The sequence below is a fragment of the Orbicella faveolata genome, unplaced genomic scaffold, assembly GCF_042242905.1.
Source record: "Orbicella faveolata isolate gen_17 unplaced genomic scaffold, um_ofav_v1 contig_36, whole genome shotgun sequence".
In the NCBI taxonomy this organism is placed as follows: domain Eukaryota; kingdom Metazoa; phylum Cnidaria; class Anthozoa; order Scleractinia; family Merulinidae; genus Orbicella; species Orbicella faveolata.
Window position 1 is genome coordinate 2,757,501 of NW_028301565.1, and position 26,268 is coordinate 2,783,768.

The window sequence follows — 26,268 nt, forward strand, 5'->3', positions numbered from 1 at the left end:
TTCCATTTAAATTTAAGGCGAATGTTTAAAACTAACCTGCTGACGTCAATGTCCTGCTACAGTTGTCGGTAAAGTCCAACTCAGTTATATGTCAGAGCAGTCGAGTGAAAGCAAAAATATATGTACATACAGGTATCGATCTTTCCTTATATTTTTCTTGCCTTTTTTCTTGTATCGATGGATGCTAAGCATGGGGCAAAAACTGAGCCATGATTGTTTAGGTTGTCTGCTTTTACTGTTTAATTTATTTCTAAAATCTACACTGTTAAACTTTCCACAAATTTAGTTAATATTAAAATTTCTTGTATTTAATAAGAGGGTACTCCTATCTCGATTAAGACGTCCTACTGTCATTATGTGAACCTACATCCAAGCAAAGCCTAGCTGAATTCTAAGAAGTACACCTGGGGTCTATGCCCACTCTTGCACGAAGGTCGTCCAACATGTCACTCTTTCGTTTCTTCTCCCAGGGAATAACAAACGAATTGGCATCAAGTACAAAGAAAGATCCTTGCTCGTTTCCCATGATGAGATATTGTTTTCTTTCCATCATGTCTGGGCATCTGCAGCCAGATCTTCTCTTGAATTCGATGACGTCTCCTTGTACGAGATCTGTTTTGCTTTTCTTGATTACCTGCTGTAGTATTACCTCATACGTGATCCAGGATTGTTTTCTTAACTCACGCTCGTCCAGCAGGATCACTTCGCCTAAAACAGCTACAAGAGACAAAGATTTATTTAAGACGGGAGCCTCTTTCAAAATAATGCGTTTCTTGAGTTTACTAACGTTGCAAACATGTTTTCACGGTAGATTTCTATTTACTTTTAGATTTGTTGCCTCTGTTGAGGCTTACTGCATGCTGGAAATCAGTTTCACCGTGAGAATACATAGTTTTGTATGTCACGATTGCAATTCAAAACTATATAAAAATTGAACGGAAAGTTTTCCATCAAGAATGGTATTAATTTTATTTAAAACATCCGAGAAAGGGGACCAGACAAAACATAATAAGAGAACGTCCGCGTACTTCGAAGACATCAGCAATAAAAATATATCATATAGGCTAGCAACATCAGGGAAGGATTTTACGGACTTCCCTTGATTCCCGTATAATGAATGTCGCAATCAACTAGTTCTCGTGTCCGAATATATTCGGGGTGAAAAACGACGTATTTTTATCTGCTATTAGCAGGAAGTCTTACTCCGTTCACCCCCTAAAGAGAAGGTAAGAATTCCTACCCGGTAGAATACATTGAGCTGCCTAGGACTCATCCTCGGAGACCCAGGGGCTACTAACCGGAACGAACCGACATTTTCGGGCGAGCGATATTTTCGGCGCGAAAGTTTACTTCAAGAGCTGAAGAGCCCCTGGGAACTTATTCTTACCGAGTTCCAGAAGCGGTCGAATTCCGTTCCTCTGATTGGCCAGAAAAATATTTTTCTGGCCAATCAGCGAGGAGGTCCAGCCGGGTAACTCCGTCGTCCTCTTACACGAAGTGGTTTTCTCTATCGATCGACCTACTGGGTACAGCGGTAAAATTCCAGTAGAGTTTCAGAAAACACGATTCGACGAAACCGAGGGAATCGCAAGCCGTAACATAGGGGCTAGGAAGCAATACTCTTCCATCAATTTTCTCGGCCGATTTATCGAAGTTATATCGTATATTTTTAGATTTCTGCAGTGTTGTTTTTGGTTGCGGGGAAAGCTAGTCGTGTGCACAAGTTTACTTATTATTTCTCCTCGATCGTTGAACAACTTCTGAAACTTTCCACGACGTGCAAATCGCTGTTGCACGGGCCACGCAACTATGTCGACCGGACGTGGTAACAATCGGCTAATTACTGCTAATTACAGTGCACGCCCCTTGCTATCGCGCCAAACCAAAATGCAACTTTAGTTCGTCTTCTGTTCGACGGATCCACACTGTGAGGTCGATTGTTGCATATTGTGTGTTTTTTTTTTTTTTTTGGATAAACGAAGGAAACGAAATATTGTTGGGGAATTGAAAATTCCCCAAATGATGACTATGCAGTAGTATCGTTATGGTTGCCTGAAATAATTTTTACCTGAATTTCATTCTGAACGACAACAGCGATAGATCATAGCTGGAGACTATAGCTAGAGATAGATCATGGCTAGAAATTATAGAATTGTTAGGGAATTTACTCCTAACACTGTTGACAGCCATATTGCTGAGGGATTTTTGGTTTGGCGGGATAGCAAGAAGGTGCGTGCACTGTAATTAGGAGTAAATTAAATAAGCCGATCGTTACCACGTTCGGTCGAAATAGTTGCTTGGCCCGTGAAACGGCGATTTGCACACCGTGGAAAGTTTCAGAAGTTTTACAACGTTCGAGGAGAAATAATAAACAAGCTTGTGCACACGACTAGCTTTCCCCGCAACCAAGAATAAGCTCTTGAAGTAAACTTTCGCCCAAAAATATCGCTTCGTCCCAGCTTGTAGCTCCTGGGTCGCCGAGGATGACTGAAACTGCGCATGGTTGTTTTATCTCGTCCATGAGGTGTTTCTTACCAAAGTCATATTCGTGACATGCTTTCTTTACCAGCTCATGAGTCTTGAATGACCGTTCAACACACGATGAACAGTCATCTGCAGAGAAGGAACACAATAACATCAGAAACTATTAGCAACAATTAGAAGGATTAATTTGGCTCTGCTATTGAAAGTTTCGCAACGTTTGGGACACAAGCGTTGGTATACAGAGGGTAACATTCCGCAGGATAAGCATGCTTAGGGAAGAAGGCTAACCAAGCACCGCTTTTTACTAAAATATATAAGGTACGAGGGCCCCAAACTTCTCGCCCTTTACTGGAACAAGAAAGGTTCGTTTATTTTGTACACGATTAGTGCCACTAGAATGATTGTTGTTTTTTTGTGCCTGTTTGTTTGTTTGTTTGTCTGATTTATTAACAGTCATTATCGAGGCTAAATTTCTATGGAAAGCTAACTTATTTCTGACATAGTGTAACAAAATAGGGCATTATCATTTATTTTAAAACTCAAAAAAGATTCTAAACTAGGCAATGTATTCTTCGTTTAAAAAAATACCTTGTGAACACCTGCAATAACCTTCTTCACAAATGCCTGCAAGCAGCGCACTTTTTGGATTCGGTGAATAGAATTTCGTGCAGGAATCAGCTGTGACGAAATACAAAGCAGCACGAAGTGAATTATAGAAATGAAAAATTCACAAGTTATTTACCAATTAACCAAGAAATTGGCTTACCAGGTTTGTAATAATCATAAACTTTCACTGGAACTGGTTGGACTGTTCCCACGTCATACATTCGGTTAACCACAAACGTTGCACAAAATTCGTCAGTGCTAGAGATCTACAATAAACGTAAAAAGTTGTAATGGTTGACGTAGATAATTAATTATGTATGAATGAAAAAACACCATGTCTCAAACATATCTTCAGTGGAATTGCTATGCAATCCCTCAAATTTTATTGCATTTGGGGAGATAGACGAGGTTGGCGATTAAGTCTATTTTTAGTAATAATGAATCCCGAAATAATCATGAAAATTTCATTCAACAGTTACACCTCAGCTACGTGATAACAGATTAAACTTAGGAGCCTTTTACAAAAAGATACCTAAGACTACTATTCGAGTTGACTAATATATTGCCTAAGGTGGTTTTGAATCTCACGTCTCCTCAAAATATTTCTTGTATAATAAACGGATGAAATAATCCAATGTCAGAAAGGCAAACTTGACAATAGCTCGTACTCGTTTTTCGTTTGTGCGGACTTTCATCTTATGTAACTGAACTTTGTAAAATGGGGTTGACAGGCCTGCACGACTCTCAAGCGCGTGTTTTAGCCTTTTATAGTTTGGCTCTCACAAGTATATCTTTGAGCGAACGCCCTCTGTTGTATGAAACGAGGGGCGCATCCTTGTAGATTTCGCTCAGTAATGGTTGTTGTTCCATTAAATGCCATTTTTTCATTAGGATTTGTTTTAGGTTTGGCACTGATGGTTGATATTGTGTGACAAAAGGCAAGATTCGTTTGTTTTCTCTCTGTTTTGGTTGGAGGGCTAGTTTCCTCTCTTCAAAGTTCACTTCAGAGAGGGTTGCTTGAATAAGATTCTCTGGGTAACCTCTCTCAATAAGGTGTGACTTGAAAGTTTTGATTTTCTCTTCAAATATTTTCTTAGAAGAGTTCGTTCTGAGAAGTCTTAAAGCCTCTCCTTTGATGAAACCTTTTTTAACTCCCGGTGGGTGGGATGAAGTAAAGTGTATATATTGGAACGTTTCAGTAGGCTTGAAGTGGGTACGCACATCAAGAACTGAGTCTTTTTTGAATCTTTCGCCTTTAGAAATGTTCGTATCCAGGAATGTCGTTTCTGTTTCAGAAACCTCAGCCGTGAATTTTATTGTCGAGTGGTGGTTGTTTGCTTGTTCAATGAACTGTAATATTTCATCCCTGTTTATAGTCCAGAGTGAAAATATGTCGTCTATATATCGTTTCCAGACGAGCGGTTGAAATGCGCTTTGGCTTAGGATTTCTGTTTCTGCCTTACTCATGAAGATGTTAGCAAATGCTACTGCCATCTTTGTGCCCATGGCTGTGCCATGTATTTGGAGGTAGTTTTTCCCAGCGAACTGGAATGAGTTTTCCTGTAGAATTAGCCTTAGCGATTGCTCTAGTAGTGGTGTTGGGATAGGAGGTTTGTTTACGTAGAATGTTTCGTATGCTCTGCATACTGTTTGGATTCCCTCCTCTTGTGGTATGTTCGTATAGAGGCTCGTTACGACCATTGAAACAAGTATAACGTCCGCTGGGACTTTCGTTTTTTCTATGAAATTAATGAAGTCTGTTGAATCTTTGAGATAAGACTTCTGTTGTTTTGCAATAGGCTGAGGTTGTTTGTCAACAAATGATGATAATTTCTCTGTTGGGCCTTCACACTCTGATATTATTGGTCTACCGACCGGGGTCGGTTTGTGTATTTTAGTAAGGGTGTAGAATTCTGGAATGCGAGGCGGTTTTGGCGTTTCACAAAGTCATTTTTTAGTGATTTCGTCTATGTGGTTTCTACGGTAGAGCTCGTTGATGAGTTGTTCAACCCTATGTTGTGTATAAATTACCATGGGTGTTTCAAGAGGCCTGTAGTGGTTTATGTTGTCTAGGTGGATTTGACCTTCTTGTTTTTTGTCTTCTGTATTCATCACAACAGTGGTTGTTCCTTTGTCTGCCTTTTTAATATTGATTCCGCTGTCACGCTTTAAGGCTTTGAGAGCCGCGCGTTCCGCGGGTGATAGATTATTTTTAGGCTTTGTGAGTTTTAAGTCTGCGAGTTCGCTCTTCACCTCTTCTAGGTAGCTTTCAAGGGCAACTGATTGTTGTATTGGTGGTTCCCATGTAGATTTTACATGGAAAGGATGTGGTTCGTTGTTTTGCCCGTGAAATATGTACATGAGGCGCATTCTTCTTGCGTACTGATCGAAGTCACGCAAGATTTGACGCTTTATTTGTGTTTGTTTTGTCACGGGTGTTGGGATAAATTTGAGCCCTTTTGCCAGCAAATTGATCTGGTCGTTTGCGAGTCCTTTGTTTGAGAGGTTTTTTATATGTTTTTGGTTCGCCTCTATTTGTATGTGTGATTGTTTCTTTTGTTTGATCTTTCTGCGCTCTTTGCGCTTTTTGTTCGTTAGATTGCTTTTTGCATTCCTTCCTCTTGTGTTTTTTGCATTATTTTTGGCCCCTGTGTTGTAGTGGGAGTCAGAGAATACACATTTGTACTTTTGAACTTGTTTATTCTCAATGTCTCCTAATTTTTCCATCATTTTGCTGAACTGGGCAATACTAGCCTGGATACTGCCAGCAATTTCTTTAACATTCGTGATTGTTATACTTGTTTTAATGGACGTAACGAGCCTCTATACGAACATACCACAAGAGGAGGGAATCCAAACAGTATGCAGAGCATACGAAACATTCTACGTAAACAAACCTCCTATCCCAACACCACTACTAGAGCAATCGCTAAGGCTAATTCTACAGGAAAACTCATTCCAGTTCGCTGGGAAAAACTACCTCCAAATACATGGCACAGCCATGGGCACAAAGATGGCAGTAGCATTTGCTAACATCTTCATGAGTAAGGCAGAAACAGAAATCCTAAGCCAAAGCGCATTTCAACCGCTCGTCTGGAAACGATATATAGACGACATATTTTCACTCTGGACTATAAACAGGGATGAAATATTACAGTTCATTGAACAAGCAAACAACCACCACCCGACAATAAAATTCACGGCTGAGGGTTCTGAAACAGAAACGACATTCCTGGATACGAACATTTCTAAAGGCGAAAGATTCAAAAAAGACTCAGTTCTTGATGTGCGTACCCACTTCAAGCCTACTGAAACGTTCCAATATATACACTTTACTTCATCCCACCCACCGGGAGTTAAAAAAGGTTTCATCAAAGGAGAGGCTTTAAGACTTCTCAGAACGAACTCTTCTAAGAAAATATTTGAAGAGAAAATCAAAACTTTCAAGTCACACCTTATTGAGAGAGGTTACCCAGAGAATCTTATTCAAGCAACCCTCTCTGAAGTGAACTTTGAAGAGAGGAAACTAGCCCTCCAACCAAAACAGAGAGAAAACAAACGAATCTTGCCTTTTGTCACACAATATCAACCATCAGTGCCAAACCTAAAACAAATCCTAATGAAAAAATGGCATTTAATGGAACAACAACCATTACTGAGCGAAATCTACAAGGATCCGCCCCTCGTTTCATACAAAAGAGGGCGTTCGCTCAAAGATATACTTGTGAGAGCCAAACTATAAAAGGCTAAAACACGCGCTTGAGAGTCGTGCAGGCCTGTCAACCCCATTTTACACTGTATGACAAAGATTCATGCACAGTAATTTCTGGACCGACCAGATACAATTAAATTTTACCTTAATAAACTAATTTTTAAAAAAGGGTACCTTACCTCACTGACGTATAATATCACAGATCTGTCAGAAATTTCAAAACGGTCCACGGCTGGTCGGACGTTTTCCATGAGCTGTGGAATGCGGGTAAGCACATAAAATCAATCCGATATTGATCTTAGTAATCACATTTATATGAGACTGAAAATATTGCAGCTCTAACACTGGCAGGAGAATTTGTTTACCTCAACCAGTGAATCCTTGTCAGGAGTAAATCCAGAGAAAACTCCAACCTCCATTATTGTCATACCAGATTTACCATCCTTCAGATACCTGTTGTCAGATCCGCAAGTGGCCGGCAATTAAGCAAGTAAAACATAAACTACAATTATGTCGGATGGTTTGTTGTTGATTCTTCCCCTTCTCATATACATAGGTAATTAGCAGCGACAGGAAAATGTAAAAGTTAGTGACCAAACTGGCAGAGAAGAACCATTATCAATTAAACTATGGTTACATCTTGTGTGAGTGTGAGATATCTACAAAAACTCCAGAAAGAAGCTCATATCAAATTTCTTGGAATTTTATTCGACTTTTTCCAAAACTCAGTAGAAATCTATCTCTTTATTAATTGGATTTTAGGGTTACAGCTTTGGCATCATGACCACAAAAATATGTTCCAGTGATGCCCAGCCAGTGGCCAGGTTTCTGGTCACCCAATCCAACAATCTGTCAGTGGAATTTCTACTCAACATCCTAAAATAAAGAATTAATTACACGTGCAGCTCTTTTATGACCCACCTTACGCAAATTTTAAGTTGAAGCGAATCCGGTGGCTTTGCATCTGTCTTTGGTCTTTTGTGATACTTTTGATTTTTCCTTCTCTTTTTGCAAGATTTCTTCTTCTTGTTTTTTCGACATTTCTTGGCCTTTCTTTCTCTTTCGTCTTCGTCTCTTCTCTCCCTCGAACGTCCCATTATTGGCACCACATCTTCTTTGCCCTCTTTTATTTCTTCTCTAGTTTCAATCTTAAGAGCAAAGTGGCAAGATTCGTTCTTCGGTGATGGTACATTATGACGGACTTCAATCTGAAAAGGTAGCCGAATGTTTAAAGCAAGTATTCTTAAAGGAGGATTAGCTTGAAGGGAAAAATCCCCGTAACCATTCTTTAATTTATAAATAAAACGAGTGAATGAAAGCTGGATACTAAGACAGCGTCCATACTACGCCGGAGAAATTTGAAAATGTAGCCTTATTTCTGCCGTTAGGTTTACCGTCCACGCTAATCCGTCACGAAAACGGAACTTTTTGAAAACGCTCTTTCAACGGGAGGAAACTGAAAACGCCAGCCTTTCGTTTTCTTGTGGACAGTAAAGATTTTGAAAACGGAGCTTTTCGAAAACGATGACGTCACGGTAATCATTTGGTTTCCCTAACCGAGCTTTCTCAAACACAAATCCAGAATTACCGGTGATTTTTGTTTTTGTTTTTGTTTTTTTTAATTTCTCCGGCGTAGTGTGGACGGAGAACATTTGATGTGTTCTAAGAGAGAGACCTCTGTTCTCAAATTTCCGACTGCGGCATAGTGTAGACAGGGCCTAAGTGGTCTGAACCGAATCAAGCAGCGATTGTGCAGGGGCAACTGTAAAATAGCCATTTCACCTGCAATTGACCCACTCCACTTCCTGATGAGTCGATAAACATTTCTCCGCCCAAAAGACGCGTGACCTGTGGAAAGAGAAACGCCATACAAACAGATCAGTTTTCCTATGTGCTCAATAAGGTATCACCTTATCTGATTTGGATCAGGCATTAACTAACATTGGTCTCAACTATTCTCTCACAGTTGAAGGCATTAGAATTTTCATAACTATTGTTATTAAAACTTTTAGTTTTATCGATATCCTCTGTTTGCAATGAAAGCTTGGTTGAAGCACTCTAAGTGTTATGAGAGCACAGAAAAGACCGAGATTGTTACACAGATGCGCATTAGAATTGCAAAGATGCCAATTCGTCGGGTACGAATATTGTACTTCTCCCTTAATCGAATTTAACTTAAATGTTTACGCAGCGTGCGTTGGATATCATGTCACAACCGCTGTGGTTTGCTGTTATACAAACGAAGTCAATTTCAGTAGCCTCGACGTAACCACTATCGTTCTGGGCCGGGTTGTTCAAAGCCCGGTTAAGCTAACCCAGGATTAGCGAGAATTTTGATTTCAGGTTTGCAACTTTTGGGTGCAGTTCCCTGTTTATATTGTTTTTCCTTCAGGTTTGAGTTTGAAAAACCTCAAACTACGCAAAACATAATCAATGGAAAACATTTTTATACAAGGAAAATGGATACTTCGGTTAATGTTTAATCCTGGGTTAGCGCTAGCCCGCTTTCGAACAACCCGGCCCTGTTAGATAAGGTCGTATGTCCTTGTAGGGCGGAAGCCTGCAATGGAAGTTTACTTCTTGTGTCATTTCACCAATATGCAATAAACGTAGATTTTTCATTTATACATACTTCTTCTTGTCTGAGCAGGAGGGCGTTGTCTGCATCGACGTGATATTTCCTCTTCCAGTTTGCATCTTTCTCGGAGGATACAGACACACGCAAGTCAAGATTGGCGCCAGCAGTCTTCTCGCTGTACTCAGATAGGGCTTGCAACGCAACACAGGTGTCCTGTCGATTCAATCAGTGATCAATTCAATGAGCGTAGAACAAATTCTGTACAGTAGTTTACTAATTAGAAAAACTTAAGACAAATCTCATGGCTGATATAGAACAAAAATAAACTTAAACGTCAGTGTAAAGGAAAATTGCATTACGTTAACCATACCGTGGTATCGAGCTAAATTTACGGCACCCTCCTTAATATATGTAGGTTCAGGTTCTTTTTTGTAAACAAATTATACACCAAGTCTTAAATAGTATGGCTGTAATACTGTAAAGGCCAGGCAATTTCAGTTATTCAATAAGGAAAGGGCTCGACTACTACAGAAACCTGTGTTGATACAAAGCCTCCAAGAGGGTCCCTCTGATTTGTGAGCCATGTGACTATTGGTCCTGCCAGCTTAAGCCGTCCAACCGCCATTTGTGCCAGCAGTGCATAAGCAGTGGTTTCCACGTTTAAAGCATTGTCTCCAGCATCCCAGTATCGAGTTGACTCGTCTGAAATTTAGGAATAAATACCTGTTTCTGTCCTGAACACTAAAACGTTATAGATGAATGATAAAACTGCATTATATTGACACGCTTTTAGCAAAATGTGATACGCATCAGCCGCGTGGGATTCGTTGCTTGATGCTTATAGAAAAGTGCTTGAGATGACAAGGAACTATTGACAAATAAGGATTACTTTTTGCATTATCAAAACTGAGCAGGTCGCAGCGTTCTTGCTAAAATACTTACTTCTTTTGTAGACCTGTTTCTCGAGGAGTTTTGCATTTGCCTTGGAGCTCATGCTACTTCCTGCCAGAGCCAAAGCGTACGTCGTGAGCGCAAGAACGTTCACTTTTTCGATGTTTTTCAACTCTGTTTCCATGAAAGCCACTGCATTCTCAATCCTCTGGCTCTTATTCTGCATAAAAGTGAGTAATCTTAGTACATGAATAACAAAACTACACTTGAAGAAGTACCCTGAGGATTAGCTCTTTTTACCTGACCAAGACATCCACACTCAAGAAGAGAAACTAAAACGAAAGCCGTCATCGCTACATCGCCATGAGTACCACCCTGGTTAAATAAAAAGCATCAAAGAGTGATAATTTACTACGAAATTCACAGGAAAAGACAACAAAAACTTCTTACACAAAGCGAGCTGGTTAAATTGATCTCCGTTTGCAGTTTTGAAGAAATAATTTCAGTTAAGTCGAGTCGACAACAAAGTGTAGAGGCTCGACTCACTTTGTATGTATTGGACAACCCTCACCGTTAATCACTCTGGTCAATCACGAATTACATAGACAATATAGCAAACCATTCAAAAATCGAATCAAATACATTTAGCTGACGTGAAGCGCGGGAAAACGAGTGCAAGCGAGTCACGATTGGTCATGGTTTTACTTCTGAAAAGATGACAACGAAGAGTGGCGAGTTTTGCCAAAACCAAAACAAATGCGAATTTCGACCCTGAATGAAAACCATTCTAGTTATACGTTCTAGGTTAATTTGGGAATGGGCACGTTGGGTGATTTTGAGAAAGTTCTGTCGAAAATGACTTTGAGGATAATAATAAAATGGCTACACAAATCCTATAATCGAAGAAAGAAGCCACACAACTGAAGCCTTCTAACAAAATTATCAATGTCAAGCAACGTGAAGGATGTAACTAACCATCATGGATTTGTGGATGATATCCTTAACTTCAGGAAAGGCCCCATCCTGACGCTGGTTTTCAAGGAGCCAACTTACTGAGTCACAAACTAGAGCCTCGTCAATTTCAATCCCATCGAATCCCTGTGCAGCACAAAACACTCTGGAGGCAAACGCAGTCAACCTGATATTTGAGGAACACATCTGGTCAGAACTTTTCAGAATGACAACTTTTTGTACTCTTCTTGTTTGGAAACTGTATACATTAGAAATTTATCAGTTTGACATTTTAATTATCTTTCATCTAAATTTTTGTGAAGCCAATTGCTATGTGTTACGGATATAATCTAGGGTTACAAAAATGAAGTAGCTGATGTTTTCTAGTTTATTATCAGTAACATTCTTTGTTGTGTTTGTAATCAACTTGATATGAAACATAAATCACCACGTTTAACTTATTTAGGATAGAAACCTTGATCCTTCGTTGACCCTTCATTTAACTGGCGTTACTGTAGCCAAGCTTAGGTTAAAGGTCAAGGTTTGTGTTTTTCCTTGCATTCACTTGATGTTTCAATGATGTCTTGGTTTTAGACTGAAAACATGCTTACCACGTGCTGCCAGGACGAGATTCTCCAAACGCGCTAAACGACTTGTCATTCCTGCGGTAATTCAAAGCCCGTTGATAACCTGAAAGATATTCAAAATATAATAATAATATAAAAATAATTATATAATAATGATGATAATAAATTATAATAATAATAATATACATTAATTTATATAGTGCTCATTTCCAGAGGTCAAATGCGCTTTACAATGTTTGTAATTAAATTTAAACTCCACGAATTAAACGATAAAAAATAAAAAATTTCTAATAAAACAAAAATGTAACTAATTGTACCATTAGGGTTTAAAATGATTGAAGTTCAAAACTGCTACTACTTAAAATTACAATATCATAATAAAAGTTAGAGATAAAAAAATTTTAATAAAACAAGGATCATAATTTGGTGCGGTTGGGTGCCAACCGCACCATTGTGATCCAATTAAGTTATCTAATTAAAAGCCTCTTTCAAGAGCAAAGTCTCAATCTTATTCTTAAAAACTATATAACTATTACGGCCTTATGCGCCTACTGGCGCCTCGAGAACTGATGATGATGATGATGATGATGATGATGATGATGATAATTAATGATTCGTCATTCCCTTTCACTTGTCATATTAATACATGAATCCAATCCCATCCCGACTACTCACCTGATTGAATCATTCTGTAGGCCTTTGACTCTATGTCAGCGGTTACCTGCCTGGTCCTTAACAGATACTGCATCACGTAAACATTAGGAGCCAAGAATATCATCGTCTGTTCTCCGCAACCCAGGGGCATGCGCAGAAGGCTTTCTAACCCGCCGGTTATCAAGCTTGTGACTACTGGACCGATAATGTTTCCTAGGTGAGAGCAAAAATATATGTGTGTTTTTTATTTTGTTTTATTTTGTTTTGTTTTTGTTTTTTGCTTTTTCTGTTGATGGAAGAGAAGGAGACACTCGCTGTTTACACTACGCCTTTGTATACCAAACTAATAATGTGGAAAAAATCTGTTCACAAACTAAGAAAACAGAATTCTATTTTACTTTTACAACACTCAGTGCTTAGGATAGTCTAAAGCAGTTTCTTGTTATCAGGCCTTTCCACTTACTCAGCCCTCGGAGTGTATAAAGAATGAAAGCGAGAAAGTCAGATGAACGCAGCCAGGGTTTGATAAGGTCTTGTCCTAAAAAACCCGAGGTTGGTTTATGAGTAGCTGAGTCGTCAAACCTGTAAGTGACATAAAAGCTTTCAGGGATCCTGGTATTGCCCGGGAGGGAACTTTGAGGAAGACATTGTCTACTTGCATGCCATTGTGAACAGCTCCTAGAAAATAATAGATAATCGGCATTGAAGGCATTTAATATACAGACAAAATTTTGTTTACCTTGCTATCTAGGAACAACTTGATCATCTCGACATTTTACTTACTATCGTGTTTCATGCCTGGAGCAGGATTTGACGTATTGGCTCTGTCTGGCGCCTCGTCCCGTAATACTCCTGTGCAACAAAAATAGTAAAATTGGCAAAGTCGCCATGAGGGATAAAAGGAAAAAACCTGTCAGAGGTATAACGTTTAATAAGTTAGCAACTGTTGTAAATACCTATTAAACGGCCACCCCCGGGGAAATGGAGAGTGGCCGCTTATTAAAAGGGGTTGGCCGCTTAACAGAGGCAAAAACAATAGAAAAGCCCTCTTCGGGACTTTGATTACTGGCCCCCTAATAGGGGTGCCGTTTAATAGGTGGCCGCTTAAAAGGGGTAGGACTGTATACATAAAGTGATATCGAGAATTGTCAGACTTCCAAGTGTCTTAAAAATGGGAAAACTGTTTTATCTTCAGCTTTACCTATTTCATTATACGCTCATAAACGATTGTTTATAATTACTCGGTAAATTTGTCTCTCACTCATGCAATCTCTCACTCATCAATGCAATCAGTTAATCTCCCAATTAAGAAATCAACTAAAAGTGCAGTCAATCATAGCATGTTTATCTGACTAACTAAACCCGCAGTGAATGTGTTACTCGATCAGTTGACCTTGTGGATCAAGCACAAATGAATACGTTCTTCGTCGTTCAACTCCTTCCGGCTGAGGAGAAAGGAAAAAACATAAAAGTCATCAGAATCTATCCAATAGCCATACCATGAAAGAATGACAATAATTACGAAGTAACCTGGGAAACTGAACTACGTATTGCGTAGCTAAATGTATCAGAGATCTTTTATGGTTGTTTCGTTCACCATGTGGCGCTTAAATCAAATTCAGTTCTATAACACGAAGCAGCTTGCATTGGAATATTGCTGCGCCCCCTGTATGGATTATAGACCATGCCTGGTAACCCACTGCGTTTTGTTTCATGCTATCTATATTCTTGGTACGAGAGAAGTAATGTTAGAGAAAAGTGTCTTGGCCAACACAGCCGGAGACCTCAGTCGGCCAAAACCCAAACCAGGGCGACAAAGTCCAAAGTCCAAAGCACTAATCATTAGTCTAGCCGACCTCTAATCAGTCATCTTGGGTAAAGTAACAAGTTATCTTTTTGTTGTTGTTGCTTTTATTTTGCTGTAGTTGTTGTTTTGCTGAGTGGATGTTGATTATTTTTTGCGAGAAAGTTGTCGTTTCCCTAAAATTTGAAATGAGGCTTACGTCACCCCTCTTCTTCTATCCACTAACGGCAAACCTGCTAAGGTGAAAATTCAACCAGCCTTACCACTACAAGAATACTCCGGACCACGGCATCGCTTCCCATGGCTTGACCAGCCATCCAGTCTTCCCCGACGACTTCAGCAGTGGCAATCACTTTGATTGACACTTTTCCTAGTTTGATAGGTACAATGGGAAACGAAACAGATACTGCATCGTTTACTTTTACAGATAACGACACAATCGGTGACTTTTGACTCGCTGGCACGTTAGTGCAGAACTCCTTGCTATCTTCTAACTTGACTTTAACCTGCAAAACAAACAGCCACTGAGAATAATTTTGTTAACTGTTTTTTCGTTTGTTTGTTTTTCTTCTTAGCTTTGTTTTTTCGTTAAGAATGGCATGAAAGTTGTTCTAAGAGTCAGTCGTATATTTTAGCATTGATTCCACAAGCGCGCGTTGGATATGAGATGGTAGATAAGAGTTGTTTTATTAAAAACGCTCACAAAATATAGAAAACTAAAAGTAAAATAAAGATAAAGATAAGAACGCCCCAAAAAATTTTGTGTACGCTTACCATATTTGTAGAGCATGGTATAATGGCTCATAACCCATGATGGCTAAGCCAATGAAAACTCTTGAATTTGCATTATCCAATGATCCAGTTTTTAATAATATGCTTACAATTCATTCACTAGTTTCGCTCCTTGTATGGCTGGTACGTAAAAATGAGATGTTCATTGGTTGATTGGTTGGTTGGCACAAAACGTTTCCGATCATTGTAATCATCATCGGCGTGTCTGTTCTACAAACAACTGTGCGTTCTTACAACTCAGGCTTAAATAAATATAGCGTAACGCCAGTTCCCAAATAGGGAATGATATGATTTGAAATGATTGAGCTTTAAGTTCGAGATGGATGCGTGCGATGTAAAATGCTTTTGTGATTCTTCGTTTCACCCAGAAGTGAGCAGTAACTAAAACGTCACTTGAGAAAATGTGATTTGGATTTTCTTGGATGTGTTTTGCTAGTTCGGCGATTGCTTTTTGACATCGGAATGTTCCTTAACACTGCCTTCAAGGTTGCGCGCAGATTTGCCAATATAAGCTTGTCCACAACTTTTGCATAGGATGCACTACCAGCATTAATTTTACCTTTAATTCGAAATTTCCATAGTTGAACACTGAAGCAATAACAGAAATTTGTTCTCCTCGTTGGACAGAGTAAGGAAGACGAAGCGATACGAAGAAATCCTTAAATGTCTGGATGTTCAGTGCACGAGCCACTCCAAGGCCTGTTTGGTTTGAAATACCAACAGCTTGGACAACCCAGGTTGTAATGGTGTCAGGAAGGTTGGTATAAAAGGCAAACTTTCCGTCTTGACTAAAACCAAAATCAAACACGCTTTGTAAATGAATGGATAAAAGTCTCGTTGAGATTGTATCAATGAGAGAGAAGGCTTTCAAGGGTAACGTCCTTACGGAACTATTAGCTAAACCTTTATAGTCTGGAAGGCTTATGAAAGATAATTATTAACCCTTGTTACTAAGGTACATCTACCGTAAATCCTCGAATTAGCGCCCCCTTTCCCTCCTACCCCCATTTTGTGCACGAGAAATGAGACAACAAAGGATGTATAGTTTTCGTCATGTAGTATTAGATCTGTACATTGTTTCAGTTTGTGAACACGTTAAGTGAACACGTTGAACACGTTAAAAACCAACGGTGTCGCTATTTAAACTTTAGGATCAGCTTTTTGTGTCAATAAACAGCTAATGTTGGTGTTTACGTGCAGATGATGTATTAAAAAATGATCATGTCAGGTCACGATTTGGGAAAAAATTAAATAAGCGCCCCGCCTCAAATAAGCGCCCCCCGTCTTCTAATTCGAAGATTTACGGTATAGAGGATATTACATGCCCGCGCGTGGATACAAATGTTATCTTCGAGTGTTCAACTCGATATCTCACGAGTGAGCGCAGCTCACTCGTGAGATATCAAGTTGAACACGAGAAGATAAAATTCGTATCTACAAGCGGGCATGTAATATTCTGTTTATTATATAAACATACTAATGACGACGTTTTAGACGATTTTCCGAGGATTTTTTGATATCCTAAAAGTACAGTCCCGAGCAAGCTTGGTTAATAAGATATTTATTCCACGACTGAAAAAGTTTTGAAAAAAGAAATGCCACTATCACGGACTGAAAAGACACCACAAACTTCAAACGTGAAATTAAACCGCGTATCTCTTCTCATACATTCAAAAAATGAAGAGAAAATAAACGAAAGAGAGTTGGACGAAGGAACCTTTTACGTGCATTTAAGTGAGTTCTTTCAGGAAAGTAACCTATAAAACTACCAGAAAATACACAAGAGTGGTCCCACGGGGTCATACGGGGCAGCGCCCAGTTCAATGCATAGAAAATACGCGCTTGACGTTTGAGGTGTCTTCCCAGCCCGTGATCGTTGGCTTTCTTAAACCTTTTGGGTCGTGTAATGAATCTCTCCTCTTTACGAAGCTTCCTCGGGAACGTAGAGCAAGAAAATCAGGTCTTTGATCTTTTTTGCACGGCTCTTGCTGCGCCCGGTCCGTACCGTCAAAGACCCCGGGCTGACATTCCCCCAGTACAGCCCTTATGTTTGGTTAATAACAAATATATCTCTCCGTCTTTATAATTACTCACTGCATATTGCGATGACTGGTTATTTGGGGATAAGCTTATCGCCATCGAAGTTACCAGCTGGTGACATTTTCGTACAACATACTTCATATAATCCAGCTTACCCAACAACACCCTCGGCAAAAATCCAAGTCTCAGGAAAATACTTCCTTATTTGTCCCTGGCTGATCTCGTCATCTTCAAATTCTTGTTCCAACTGATGGACTTTTCTTGAGCGAATTTGCGTAATTCTAGGGTCTGGTTGACAAATTAAAATAGATAAAAGCTGTCGTAGGGCAAATGAACTAAACAACACGACCAAAACGGCTTCAAAGTGACTCCATTGTGAGACAAATTATAAAATAGGCAAACGTTTATCTCTTATCTTACACCAAGTGGAACAATAAGTTAAGTTCTGTGTTAAAATATAGCAATTTCGGTCAATCTTTATACCTTTCTCCCCTGTAGCATTAAAACAGCATCGAAGGAATTCTTCTTTACAGATTTTGCTGGCACCAGCCATCCAGTACCGGGTACGAAGAACACAAGACGCTCTGGCTGGTATATAACCCTCCTTGCAGCATTTATCCAAATCTAAAGAGAAAACCAAAAAACGAACAGATCCGATTGAAGTCAATCCTAAAAGTGATATTAAGCTATATCCCAATTTAGTCATTTCTCAGATGCACAAATCAAATTACTTTCAAATTGAGGAAACCTTACACAGATATAATAGTTTTTCTACGGTTGATAAACAGCAGAAAAACGATGATCCGAAAAAACAACGATGTTATTACTGAGATAAGCCCAAACTCCCTCACCTTCAGTCGACCTTTTCTGTTTCCTTTTGGAGTGTGGACATCCAAAGTCTGCAAAATTAAAGTAGCCTTATACATTCATTGTCTCCAAAACTCTTTTAAAATAGATGGTAATGGTACTTGTCAAGGTTTTTGTGAAGTAATGTTTTGATGATAAATTTAACTTAACGCGAATGAGGGCTTTTACGCCAGTTTTATAACCACATTTAGAATTCCTAGGGCAAGGTTCCTCTTCAAGCTGTGTAATAGTTCGCAGTTAAAAATCCGAAAATTGCCTCGTTTAACAATCCAGTAAGTAAAAATTCCTGAAAAATTCATGCTATTATCTATATAATTAATTCGAGGAAAATGACTTGATTAGTAGATTTGGCATTTACTCAAGTTGCTAAACGACAACAAATGGATTTTCACGTCTGCCTGAAAACTTCAATTTTTTTTTCTGTAGTTTTCTGTCAAGTGACTAAATGACATGCTGTTTTACACCTCTTTTCAAAGCTTTGCATTGTGTTCATAATGTAGAGGATGGCAATAGCCGGAAAGCTATTTGATGACTGTGGGAGCAAAACGTTGCAATACACTCAAGAGCATAAATTCAGTAACTTTTACAGTCATTTGTGTGGGTAATCAAATGATTCCGGGTGTAATTTGGAATAAATAACCACAAGTAAATTTTTCAAAGGCTAAGCTCGTAGGACGAGTGCAATTTGTAGTCTGAAAAATTTACGAGTGCTTATTTCTTCCAATTTGCATTCGAAATCATTTGATTGCTTGTTAATAATACACAAGTTCGCCTTTCTGCACCCAATTTCAGCTTTTTGCACTCAAATTCGACTTTCTGCACTGTTTTGGATTGATTGGCGTGTTTTCAGCCAATCAGCATGCTGAAAGGTTTGCATGTATATTATTATAAGCAAAACAACACCGGTGTAACTGAAGTGTAGCAGCCATACCAGAACGTCCTCTGCTGGCGATGTCCGTATTTGTGAGTACCACGGTCCCACTTTTCTATGAATAAAAAATTACACGCTTGGTCGACTGCGTGATTACCAACTGACCTCAGCCACCATTCACAAGAAATGTTATTGCCACTTTCAATCACTCAGTGAAACATATCTTAAGATACCAGAAGGAGCTGCAGTCAGCAAACGCTACTAAAACATACGACTGTAATATGAGCCAAACATAACTTTTACTTATTAAAAGGACACAAAATTACAAGGGGGTTTCTAAAGTGCAACACCAAGAAATGACTTAAATTCAGTTCCTAATTCGTTTACCATTCAAATTTCTTTACAACGTGTAAGCACATAAAAGCAATCGAGCAAATGAATATAGTCCCAACTGTTGGTTGGGTTTTGAATTTCAGCACTTGGGTGTCTTTTTTTGTTGTTGTTGTTTTAGTATACCATTTTGGAATGTATCAACTTTACAAAAATTTATTCCTACATTAAGAGTTGCACTTACGTAAAACACATCCTCGCTATTTCTTCCAGATCCTACGCCACATCCGAGATCCATGGATTTCATTATATTAAATACCTACAATATACATTCACAATGAGATGGAGAAAATCGTGTAAACATGTGAAAATAAGCCCTCCTTCCTTCCCTCTCAGGCGAATAAACCTCCCACAAATCTGACACTGATAATTAGTCAATGAGTACGATTTTCCTAATCCCTATTTTAAGCCCCCAAATGTAAAGATTGTATTACATTCTATATTATTATTGATTCTGATTAAAGACTGCCACCGTCATCTTCATCGTCATCATCATCATCATTATCATCTGTTCTCCTTACGGCATGAAACGCATAAGGCCTCTTGGCAGACTGTGGGGCTTCTTTTCTCTTAAACATCGTTATCTCAAGAGACATGTACCATGCCGTTTGACCTAATACAACCCCAAAATAAGGAATAGAAATTTCTTCCTACAGAAATCCTATGCAATTTCAAAGACTTTGTTGCTCACCCTTTTCTTATTGAGTTTCTCGCGGTTTCTCAGGATATACACACTCTGATCAACAGCCAGCAGTCCGACTCTTGTACCAGGAGTGGCCGACAGCTGGATCTTATATGGAATACCCGGATGTTCCTGTGGCGTCTGACCGGGGGATTCATCATGGAATTCAACCTGCAAAGGATGGCTTACAAAATCATTAATTTAGTAGGAAAGAAGATCAGTTCAAATATTCGATACACAATAGATTGTTCTTTGCTCTTGCAAAGAGCCAGCGCTCGAAACTTCTCTACGGCGATTAAATTCAAATAGCCTTGTTCAATATTACACTCTTCTCGGGAAACAATAAAGATACCTACGTAAACCCTACCCCAAGCCGCTACTTAACTAGTCTCAGGAACTTAACCCTAATTCCCAGATTGATGAAAACTTCTAAATAATAGATCGACATGCAAAAAGCACTATTTTACAAACATGAACACGTGCATGACTTGCCTTATTTGGTAATCCATCGTCAATGCTTAGCAGTGTACTGTCCGCGACAACCTCGCCGTCGTTTCCAAAGAAGAATGTCACAAGACGCGATGAGGGCGACATTTCCGGCAGAATTCTAAACCGGAAGCTTGATATGACACCCACTTTTTGGACTTTGACCCACTGGCTAAGTATCCTACCGCGTGCAATGACCTATATGGAGACGAATTTTTAAAAGCTGGTATGTAATCAGAGGGTCTTAAAAAGGAGTTTAGTGAGCTAGTCTTATCTTTTAAAGTTGCTGAAATAGTCCAACATGAGAGTATTCTTCAGAATACAGCATAAGATTAAATGCTTTTCATTGCTCTCTTCACTTCGATTTCTTTTTCAGATTCTCTCACTGCAAATAGAACGTTTTCACCCACGTGGGCAGCAGCCATGTAAATTTACTGGAACAAAAGAAAATGTGTACATAAGAAAAGAGTTCAACTCCCACAGGATTGGTTTGATACACAAACATGGGCACCGTTTCATTGTTTTGGTACACCAACATGGCTGCCGTGACGTCATGTGAAAGCGTTCCATATATGGCCTAATGAATTTTCCACTGTAAATAGTGATACTTTCTACCGTTCTTTTTGTGGGTTTTACAACTAACCTTATTCTCTCTCATTATCGTTAGTTCACACGTGTCTATGTGTTAGGCATTAGGTCATTTGTTGGTCCATTTTATTCCCTTATTGTTTGGCCACTTACGAAGAACTTTGTAAATGTTGCTGGTTCCACACCCACCCACCCCCCTCCCGTCCCTTCCTTCTTAAACACGTTCAATTCGAAACGTCACAGATGTATTTACACGCACTTTAAAACAGAGCAGCTTAACACTACCATGAAAGTAATCTTTGACGCATTCTTGTTGACGAACACATCACAGTTAAAATGCTGCTTGTCCTACAAAACAAATAACATGATACAATTACAACTAAATTTTAATACAAAGATTCTAAAAGCAAGGATAAGGCAAGTGCTGTGGATTGTCTTGAAATCTTTCTAGGTAAAACAGAGTGAGAATTTCATGAAACATACCCTTATAGCGCGGACGTACAAAAATGTTCTTGAGGGAGAATTGTACGCACGAACAGCGAATTCTGTGAACGTGTTATGCTCCGTAGGTATACCGTCCTTTTCTGTCTCCACCTGAGTTTTAAACAAGAATGTATAAGTTTTATTAAGAATCCGAATTTCTTTACCGTTTGCAACCTTTATTTCTAATTTCTTATTTCATATGCATGAAGAAACTCTTTTACTCGCTTCTTCCTTAAGCCTCTCAAAGAGTTTCCGATTTTTAATATCCTAACATTCACGAATATTGAGTAACTAATCAAGCCAGCGTGACGTAATGGTATAGCTTGTTGCTTAGCAACGCCGAGGACAAAAATGCGGGCTCAGTCAATTCATGAAGGGACGGTGACATAATCAACTCCACCGCAGTTAAACACGCTGAGCGCGCAATTCGCGCCAACGCTGCGGCATGTAAACATCTCAATTCCCTGAGCTTCTACACTTGCAAACCACAAGATAAGACAGTCACTGAAACCGCATATGCAAAAAGAATTAAAGTACTTCTCCTTGTAGTTTATCGGCTCGTAATTTGGCATTGCTACTGCTCGTTGTGTAACGTATTCTACAAAATCACAGTTAAACTTCCAACTCTTACAAGCAAAGAGGCAACAAAAACTGGCAGTGGCGTTGGAATAGGATGAAGGTTTAGCTGCCGTGAAGTCGTCAGCAGGGTATCTTTGGCTCTACTGGAACGTTCAGAGAAAACATAGCAAGCAGAGTTTTTTGAGCACACCACAATAGCACACCAATTTAGTTGTAAAGCCGATCCAGACTTACTCTCATCTTCATTGCCTTGATATCTCCTGGTACGTCAATAACAAAATTAGCCCTGCCCTGATCATCAGTTGTGTCTTCGAAATTGACACCATCCTTTGCAGCCTCAGCTTTTCCTAGTTGCATTTTTCTTCCGGAAGCTGTTGTTGCTGTTACTGAAATAGACATGGGGATTCCAACAGCTGGTTTCTTATCGGGATACAACAAATCAACCTGATGGAAACAAAAAAAAAGAGGTTACATTTTATAGAACTCTCTTTCCACGATGATGCCTAAGGCTAAGTGGGCCTTACGTGGATCGAGCGGTCAGCGTTCTTACCCTAGACGGGCTCATTGTGTTGTGTTCTTGGCAGACACGTCATTCTCTCGGCCGGAGCCCCTCTTCATCCAGGGGCATGCAGGTTTTTCGAAAGCTGGTTAATGCTAACCCAGGATTAAAAGTTAGCCGAAGCATTCGTTTAGTGAAATATCAGATAATTCAAACTCGAAACTGATGGACAAAGAATATAAACAGAAAACCTCACCGAAAAGTTACAAAAATGAAATAGAAATTCTCGCTAATCCTGAGCTAGCTCAATCGGGCTTTGATTAACCCAGCACAGGTGTATAAAATGGTTCCAGTGAACTCCCGGCGCCATATCTTTCACTAGCAGCAATTAAAAAAGAATGGTCTTACAACAGTTTAAATGAAACAGCGGGACCTGGTGTCACAATACAGAATACAAGTAACCAACATGATCACAGAATATTTCAATCTTTGACTGCAGAACAAATACTCTCAGAGAATTGTTACGAGCTATCTTTCAAAAGGCGCTTTATCTTGTACCTTGACCATGAATGGCAGAGCCGGTTTAAAGTACTCAGCAGTTGCCTTGTGTTCAATCTTGAAAGGAGATTTGACAAAGTAAATTGCATTGTCGATTGCACTCTCCTTCTTCCCAGTAGTCTTCTCGATCACATCTGCCTCGACCTGAAGCCTTCGACCTTCCGGGAACCACGGAAGACCAGGGGCGCTCTTAATGTCGTCCGCTCTGATTTTAAAATAGGCTTTTCCATCCTTTAACTAAAAAGAAAGAATTAAAACATATTGAATCATGCACTGTTAACTGAATCAATCAGTTTAATTAATTATACATGTATTTCAAAGGCATTAAACCCCTCTAATAATGCGAAACTCGAAATCCTGAAGAAGTTTACAAGTACCCTACAGAGGCTCGAATGTCCTGATCTGCATTTAAATCAGTTTTTGTCCATAAATAAAGCAATGAAATTGGCAAAATTACCTCATCAGCTAATTGCCTCACTGACACAGCCCTGATGCGTCGCCCTACCATGGAAAACTTGACTAGTACCGTCCCATTTACTGGCTTTCCGTAAGTGTATCTGAAAAAAACCGAGAATATGACGTACATACAGATATTTTTACATAAATAGTTTAATAATTGCGTTTCCCGTCAATAAATCAAGCGTAGAGGCTGATTTCTACTGAACTTTTTCACTTTTTCATGGCAGCCATATTGGTATTCCAAAACAATGAAACGGCGGCCATATTGGCGTACCAGACCAATCCTGTGGGAGTTGAACTCCGATTCGTAGTTAAAAACTTCTTTTTGTTTCAATAAATTTGCATTTGCGTCCACGTGAGGGAAAACGCTCTATTCATCCTTGATTAAAATCAGTGTACACAAGTACTCTGGGAATAACTGTGTGCTCGCGTCACTTTAATTTCGTTAAAACACTCCTTGCTTTTGTGAAATTTAAATAAAGTAGAAAAATTATTTCATCACAAACCTTGCTTGAATTATACAAGTAATGGCTTTTACATTTGGTAGTATATATTTCGGTCCTGATATGCTGACGGAAAACTTTGGGAGCACTAAAATGAAAAATGGGTATAAGCAATAGAAACCCATTTGTTATGATATCTGCGATCGAGAATTCTAAATTCTGCACTACCAGGCCGTCTTCCGCCCATTTTTTTATACATGACTTCTTTAATTTTTTATATATTAATATTTTATGCATTACTTTACGATACATTAAGCACACACACCACTTCTTACTAACTTCACGCCACTAATATTACTAACGCTTATATTAAATACAGGCATTACATTAGCAAACAATACATTACGCTACTTAACTTTCCTTCTTTACATTACATAACGGATCATTACTTACAATATATTAGAAACTTCAGAATGTGACCACTGAACTTTGATTGCTCATTGTTCGAGAAACAAATTCTTTTTAAACTGTTGTGTGTAACGTATTGAAATTAATTCCTACCATATTCTTTCACTTCAAACTTCACTGAGACATTTTGTGTGTTCTGGAAAAGAAATCACTTGTATTAGCGGCATTTTGAGCAACTGGAAACTTCTTTCTGAGAGTGAAAAAAAGTCAGTGTAATTCATAAAATGATATCATCATTAGCCGTTACCTTATGTCCGTGAAGTGCCAGGACAGTCCAGTTACCAATTAACGCAAATTCACTGAGACCAAAAATCTTTGTGATAAAACCTAAAGAAATTAAAAAACACTGTGTTCACTCGGATTGGTAACTAATTGTCGTGATTTTTGTTCGTTTGTCTGTTTGTTTGTTTGTTTGTTTGTTTGTTTGATCCTAATAATTGTTCGTAAAGTCTGGACTAACGCTCCCTCAAGCGATCGACAAAAAGAGCGTCACAAAAAGGGATTTCTGACCATTGGTAGCCACTACTAATGAGTACTTGACCTGCTGTTTCGTCCTCCCTTTGTAACCAGCACATCAAATTTTTAACATCCAATCATTTCCCCGCTCCAGACAACTTAGTACTGTTTCATACTACGGGAAGCATACAGCCCATAATGATGAAAAAGAATCACATGTTTTACCAGTTTCGGTGCTCAAGTCCCTCCATCTCTGTACCATAATTCCTTGAGGGTTCTGAAAAATCAGTACTTTTTCTTTATCCACTGTCTTAGTGATTGCTGTTAAATAATCTATATCATTCACAGGTGTAAGCCAAAATTACGTATCACAAGTACATGCGTTTCTTGAAGTAAGAGTTTTGACTTTTTGATTGAGCTCATTTAACATGACGTGTTTAAAAAAATTAAACTATCCAGCGTAATAATTCCAGAGTATTCCAGACAGAGTGAAGGCGCGATGGCTTCATATGGTTAGCGCGCCCGACGCCGGATCGAGTGGTCTGCGTTCTAGCACTGGCCGGGGGACATTGTGTTGTGTTCTTGGGCAAGACACTTTACTCTCACAGTGCCTCTCTCCACCCTGGTGTATAAATGGTGTTGTAATACTAGATAGGTGCACTGTGTGTGAGTCACTCAAATAATTAAGCTGCGACTGTGGGCAGAATGTGTGAACCGCTAAGAATATTTAAGCTATACATTTTTTATTCAATTTGAGCAGAGTTTAATCGTCTTTCGATTTAAATGTAGTTTTGTGTCAGTCACTTCGCGCTCGGAAAATAAAGCATAGAAGGTCAAATAGCATAAGGAAACAAATGGGTACTGGCGAATTTAATGTTAAGGGGTAGCCCTGCAATGGACTAGCATCCCTTCCAGGGGGAGTAGAAATATTCCCAGTCGCTTCATGCTACGGAAACCGGGATAAGCTCCGGCCTGATGGGCCACTTGACTCGTATGCAGACTTTACCTTTTTTTACCTTTTTAGACAGAGGCCAGCTCACTTACCTTCACTATAACTGTCACCTAAAAGCAAGGAAGTGGAAAAGGATTAGAGGCTTTTCGATTAAGAGCTTATTAAGAATATTGAATCCACCCTCTGTAGCTACAGATGACCATACATTTCAGAGTAATGGTTTTTGGAGAATTTGAAGGTCCATGACAAAAAAATGTCCAGGACCAGTAAATGAATTGTTTTATTCCTATCACCTATGCCCCTAGTAATGCTTTGTTATTGTAACGAGAAAAAGGGGATTAAAGTGGATTGAATGGCATGTTTTATTGTACTAAAAAACTCGGATTAT

General features: G+C 39.1%; 3 protein-coding genes across 3 annotated transcripts in view; 1 reads left to right on the forward strand and 2 right to left on the reverse strand.

Annotated features, from left to right (window-relative positions):
- Positions 1 to 213: 213 nt before the first annotated feature.
- LOC110041365 (complement C3-like) overlaps positions 214 to 26,268 on the reverse strand; it is a 30,814-nt gene continuing 4,759 nt past the window's right edge. The window contains exons 6-42 of the mRNA XM_089274880.1: positions 25,973 to 25,990; positions 25,154 to 25,205; positions 24,720 to 24,799; positions 24,566 to 24,608; positions 24,068 to 24,152; positions 23,560 to 23,659; positions 23,103 to 23,339; positions 22,280 to 22,489; positions 21,467 to 21,577; positions 21,269 to 21,331; positions 20,402 to 20,593; positions 19,919 to 20,080; positions 19,412 to 19,486; positions 18,898 to 18,952; positions 17,951 to 17,998; positions 17,583 to 17,723; positions 17,255 to 17,387; positions 15,619 to 15,847; positions 14,531 to 14,773; positions 13,857 to 13,908; positions 13,247 to 13,315; positions 13,046 to 13,141; positions 12,485 to 12,676; positions 11,834 to 11,912; positions 11,247 to 11,409; positions 10,572 to 10,646; positions 10,323 to 10,491; positions 9,916 to 10,082; positions 9,435 to 9,593; positions 8,585 to 8,650; positions 7,724 to 8,010; positions 7,168 to 7,255; positions 6,982 to 7,056; positions 3,251 to 3,356; positions 3,073 to 3,162; positions 2,536 to 2,613; positions 214 to 717 (exon numbers count right to left, since the gene is read on the reverse strand). Of these exons, the coding sequence (XP_089131006.1) occupies positions 392 to 717; positions 2,536 to 2,613; positions 3,073 to 3,162; positions 3,251 to 3,356; positions 6,982 to 7,056; positions 7,168 to 7,255; positions 7,724 to 8,010; positions 8,585 to 8,650; positions 9,435 to 9,593; positions 9,916 to 10,082; positions 10,323 to 10,491; positions 10,572 to 10,646; positions 11,247 to 11,409; positions 11,834 to 11,912; positions 12,485 to 12,676; positions 13,046 to 13,141; positions 13,247 to 13,315; positions 13,857 to 13,908; positions 14,531 to 14,773; positions 15,619 to 15,847; positions 17,255 to 17,387; positions 17,583 to 17,723; positions 17,951 to 17,998; positions 18,898 to 18,952; positions 19,412 to 19,486; positions 19,919 to 20,080; positions 20,402 to 20,593; positions 21,269 to 21,331; positions 21,467 to 21,577; positions 22,280 to 22,489; positions 23,103 to 23,339; positions 23,560 to 23,659; positions 24,068 to 24,152; positions 24,566 to 24,608; positions 24,720 to 24,799; positions 25,154 to 25,205; positions 25,973 to 25,990 (4,614 nt within the window). The 3' untranslated portion in view covers positions 214 to 391. The remainder of the gene's footprint in view (positions 718 to 2,535; positions 2,614 to 3,072; positions 3,163 to 3,250; positions 3,357 to 6,981; positions 7,057 to 7,167; positions 7,256 to 7,723; positions 8,011 to 8,584; positions 8,651 to 9,434; positions 9,594 to 9,915; positions 10,083 to 10,322; positions 10,492 to 10,571; positions 10,647 to 11,246; positions 11,410 to 11,833; positions 11,913 to 12,484; positions 12,677 to 13,045; positions 13,142 to 13,246; positions 13,316 to 13,856; positions 13,909 to 14,530; positions 14,774 to 15,618; positions 15,848 to 17,254; positions 17,388 to 17,582; positions 17,724 to 17,950; positions 17,999 to 18,897; positions 18,953 to 19,411; positions 19,487 to 19,918; positions 20,081 to 20,401; positions 20,594 to 21,268; positions 21,332 to 21,466; positions 21,578 to 22,279; positions 22,490 to 23,102; positions 23,340 to 23,559; positions 23,660 to 24,067; positions 24,153 to 24,565; positions 24,609 to 24,719; positions 24,800 to 25,153; positions 25,206 to 25,972; positions 25,991 to 26,268) is intronic.
- Positions 3,810 to 4,959, reverse strand: LOC149101990 (uncharacterized). Its single transcript, XM_089274881.1, has one exon. It carries the CDS (start codon positions 4,789 to 4,791, stop codon positions 3,856 to 3,858), a length of 936 nt encoding a protein of 311 aa, XP_089131007.1. The 5' UTR covers positions 4,792 to 4,959; the 3' UTR covers positions 3,810 to 3,855.
- Positions 5,593 to 6,881, forward strand: LOC149101991 (uncharacterized). The gene has a single exon (XM_089274882.1). The coding sequence runs from the start codon at positions 5,798 to 5,800 to the stop codon at positions 6,830 to 6,832; it is 1,035 nt and encodes a 344-aa protein (XP_089131008.1). The 5' UTR covers positions 5,593 to 5,797; the 3' UTR covers positions 6,833 to 6,881.

Bases quoted from the DNA above. Each gene is read 5' to 3' on its own strand.
- LOC149101990 (XM_089274881.1), bottom strand. From the start codon at position 4,791: ATGGTCGTAACGAGCCTCTATACGAACATACCACAAGAGGAGGGAATC.
- LOC149101991 (XM_089274882.1), top strand. From the start codon at position 5,798: ATGTCTCCTAATTTTTCCATCATTTTGCTGAACTGGGCAATACTAGCC.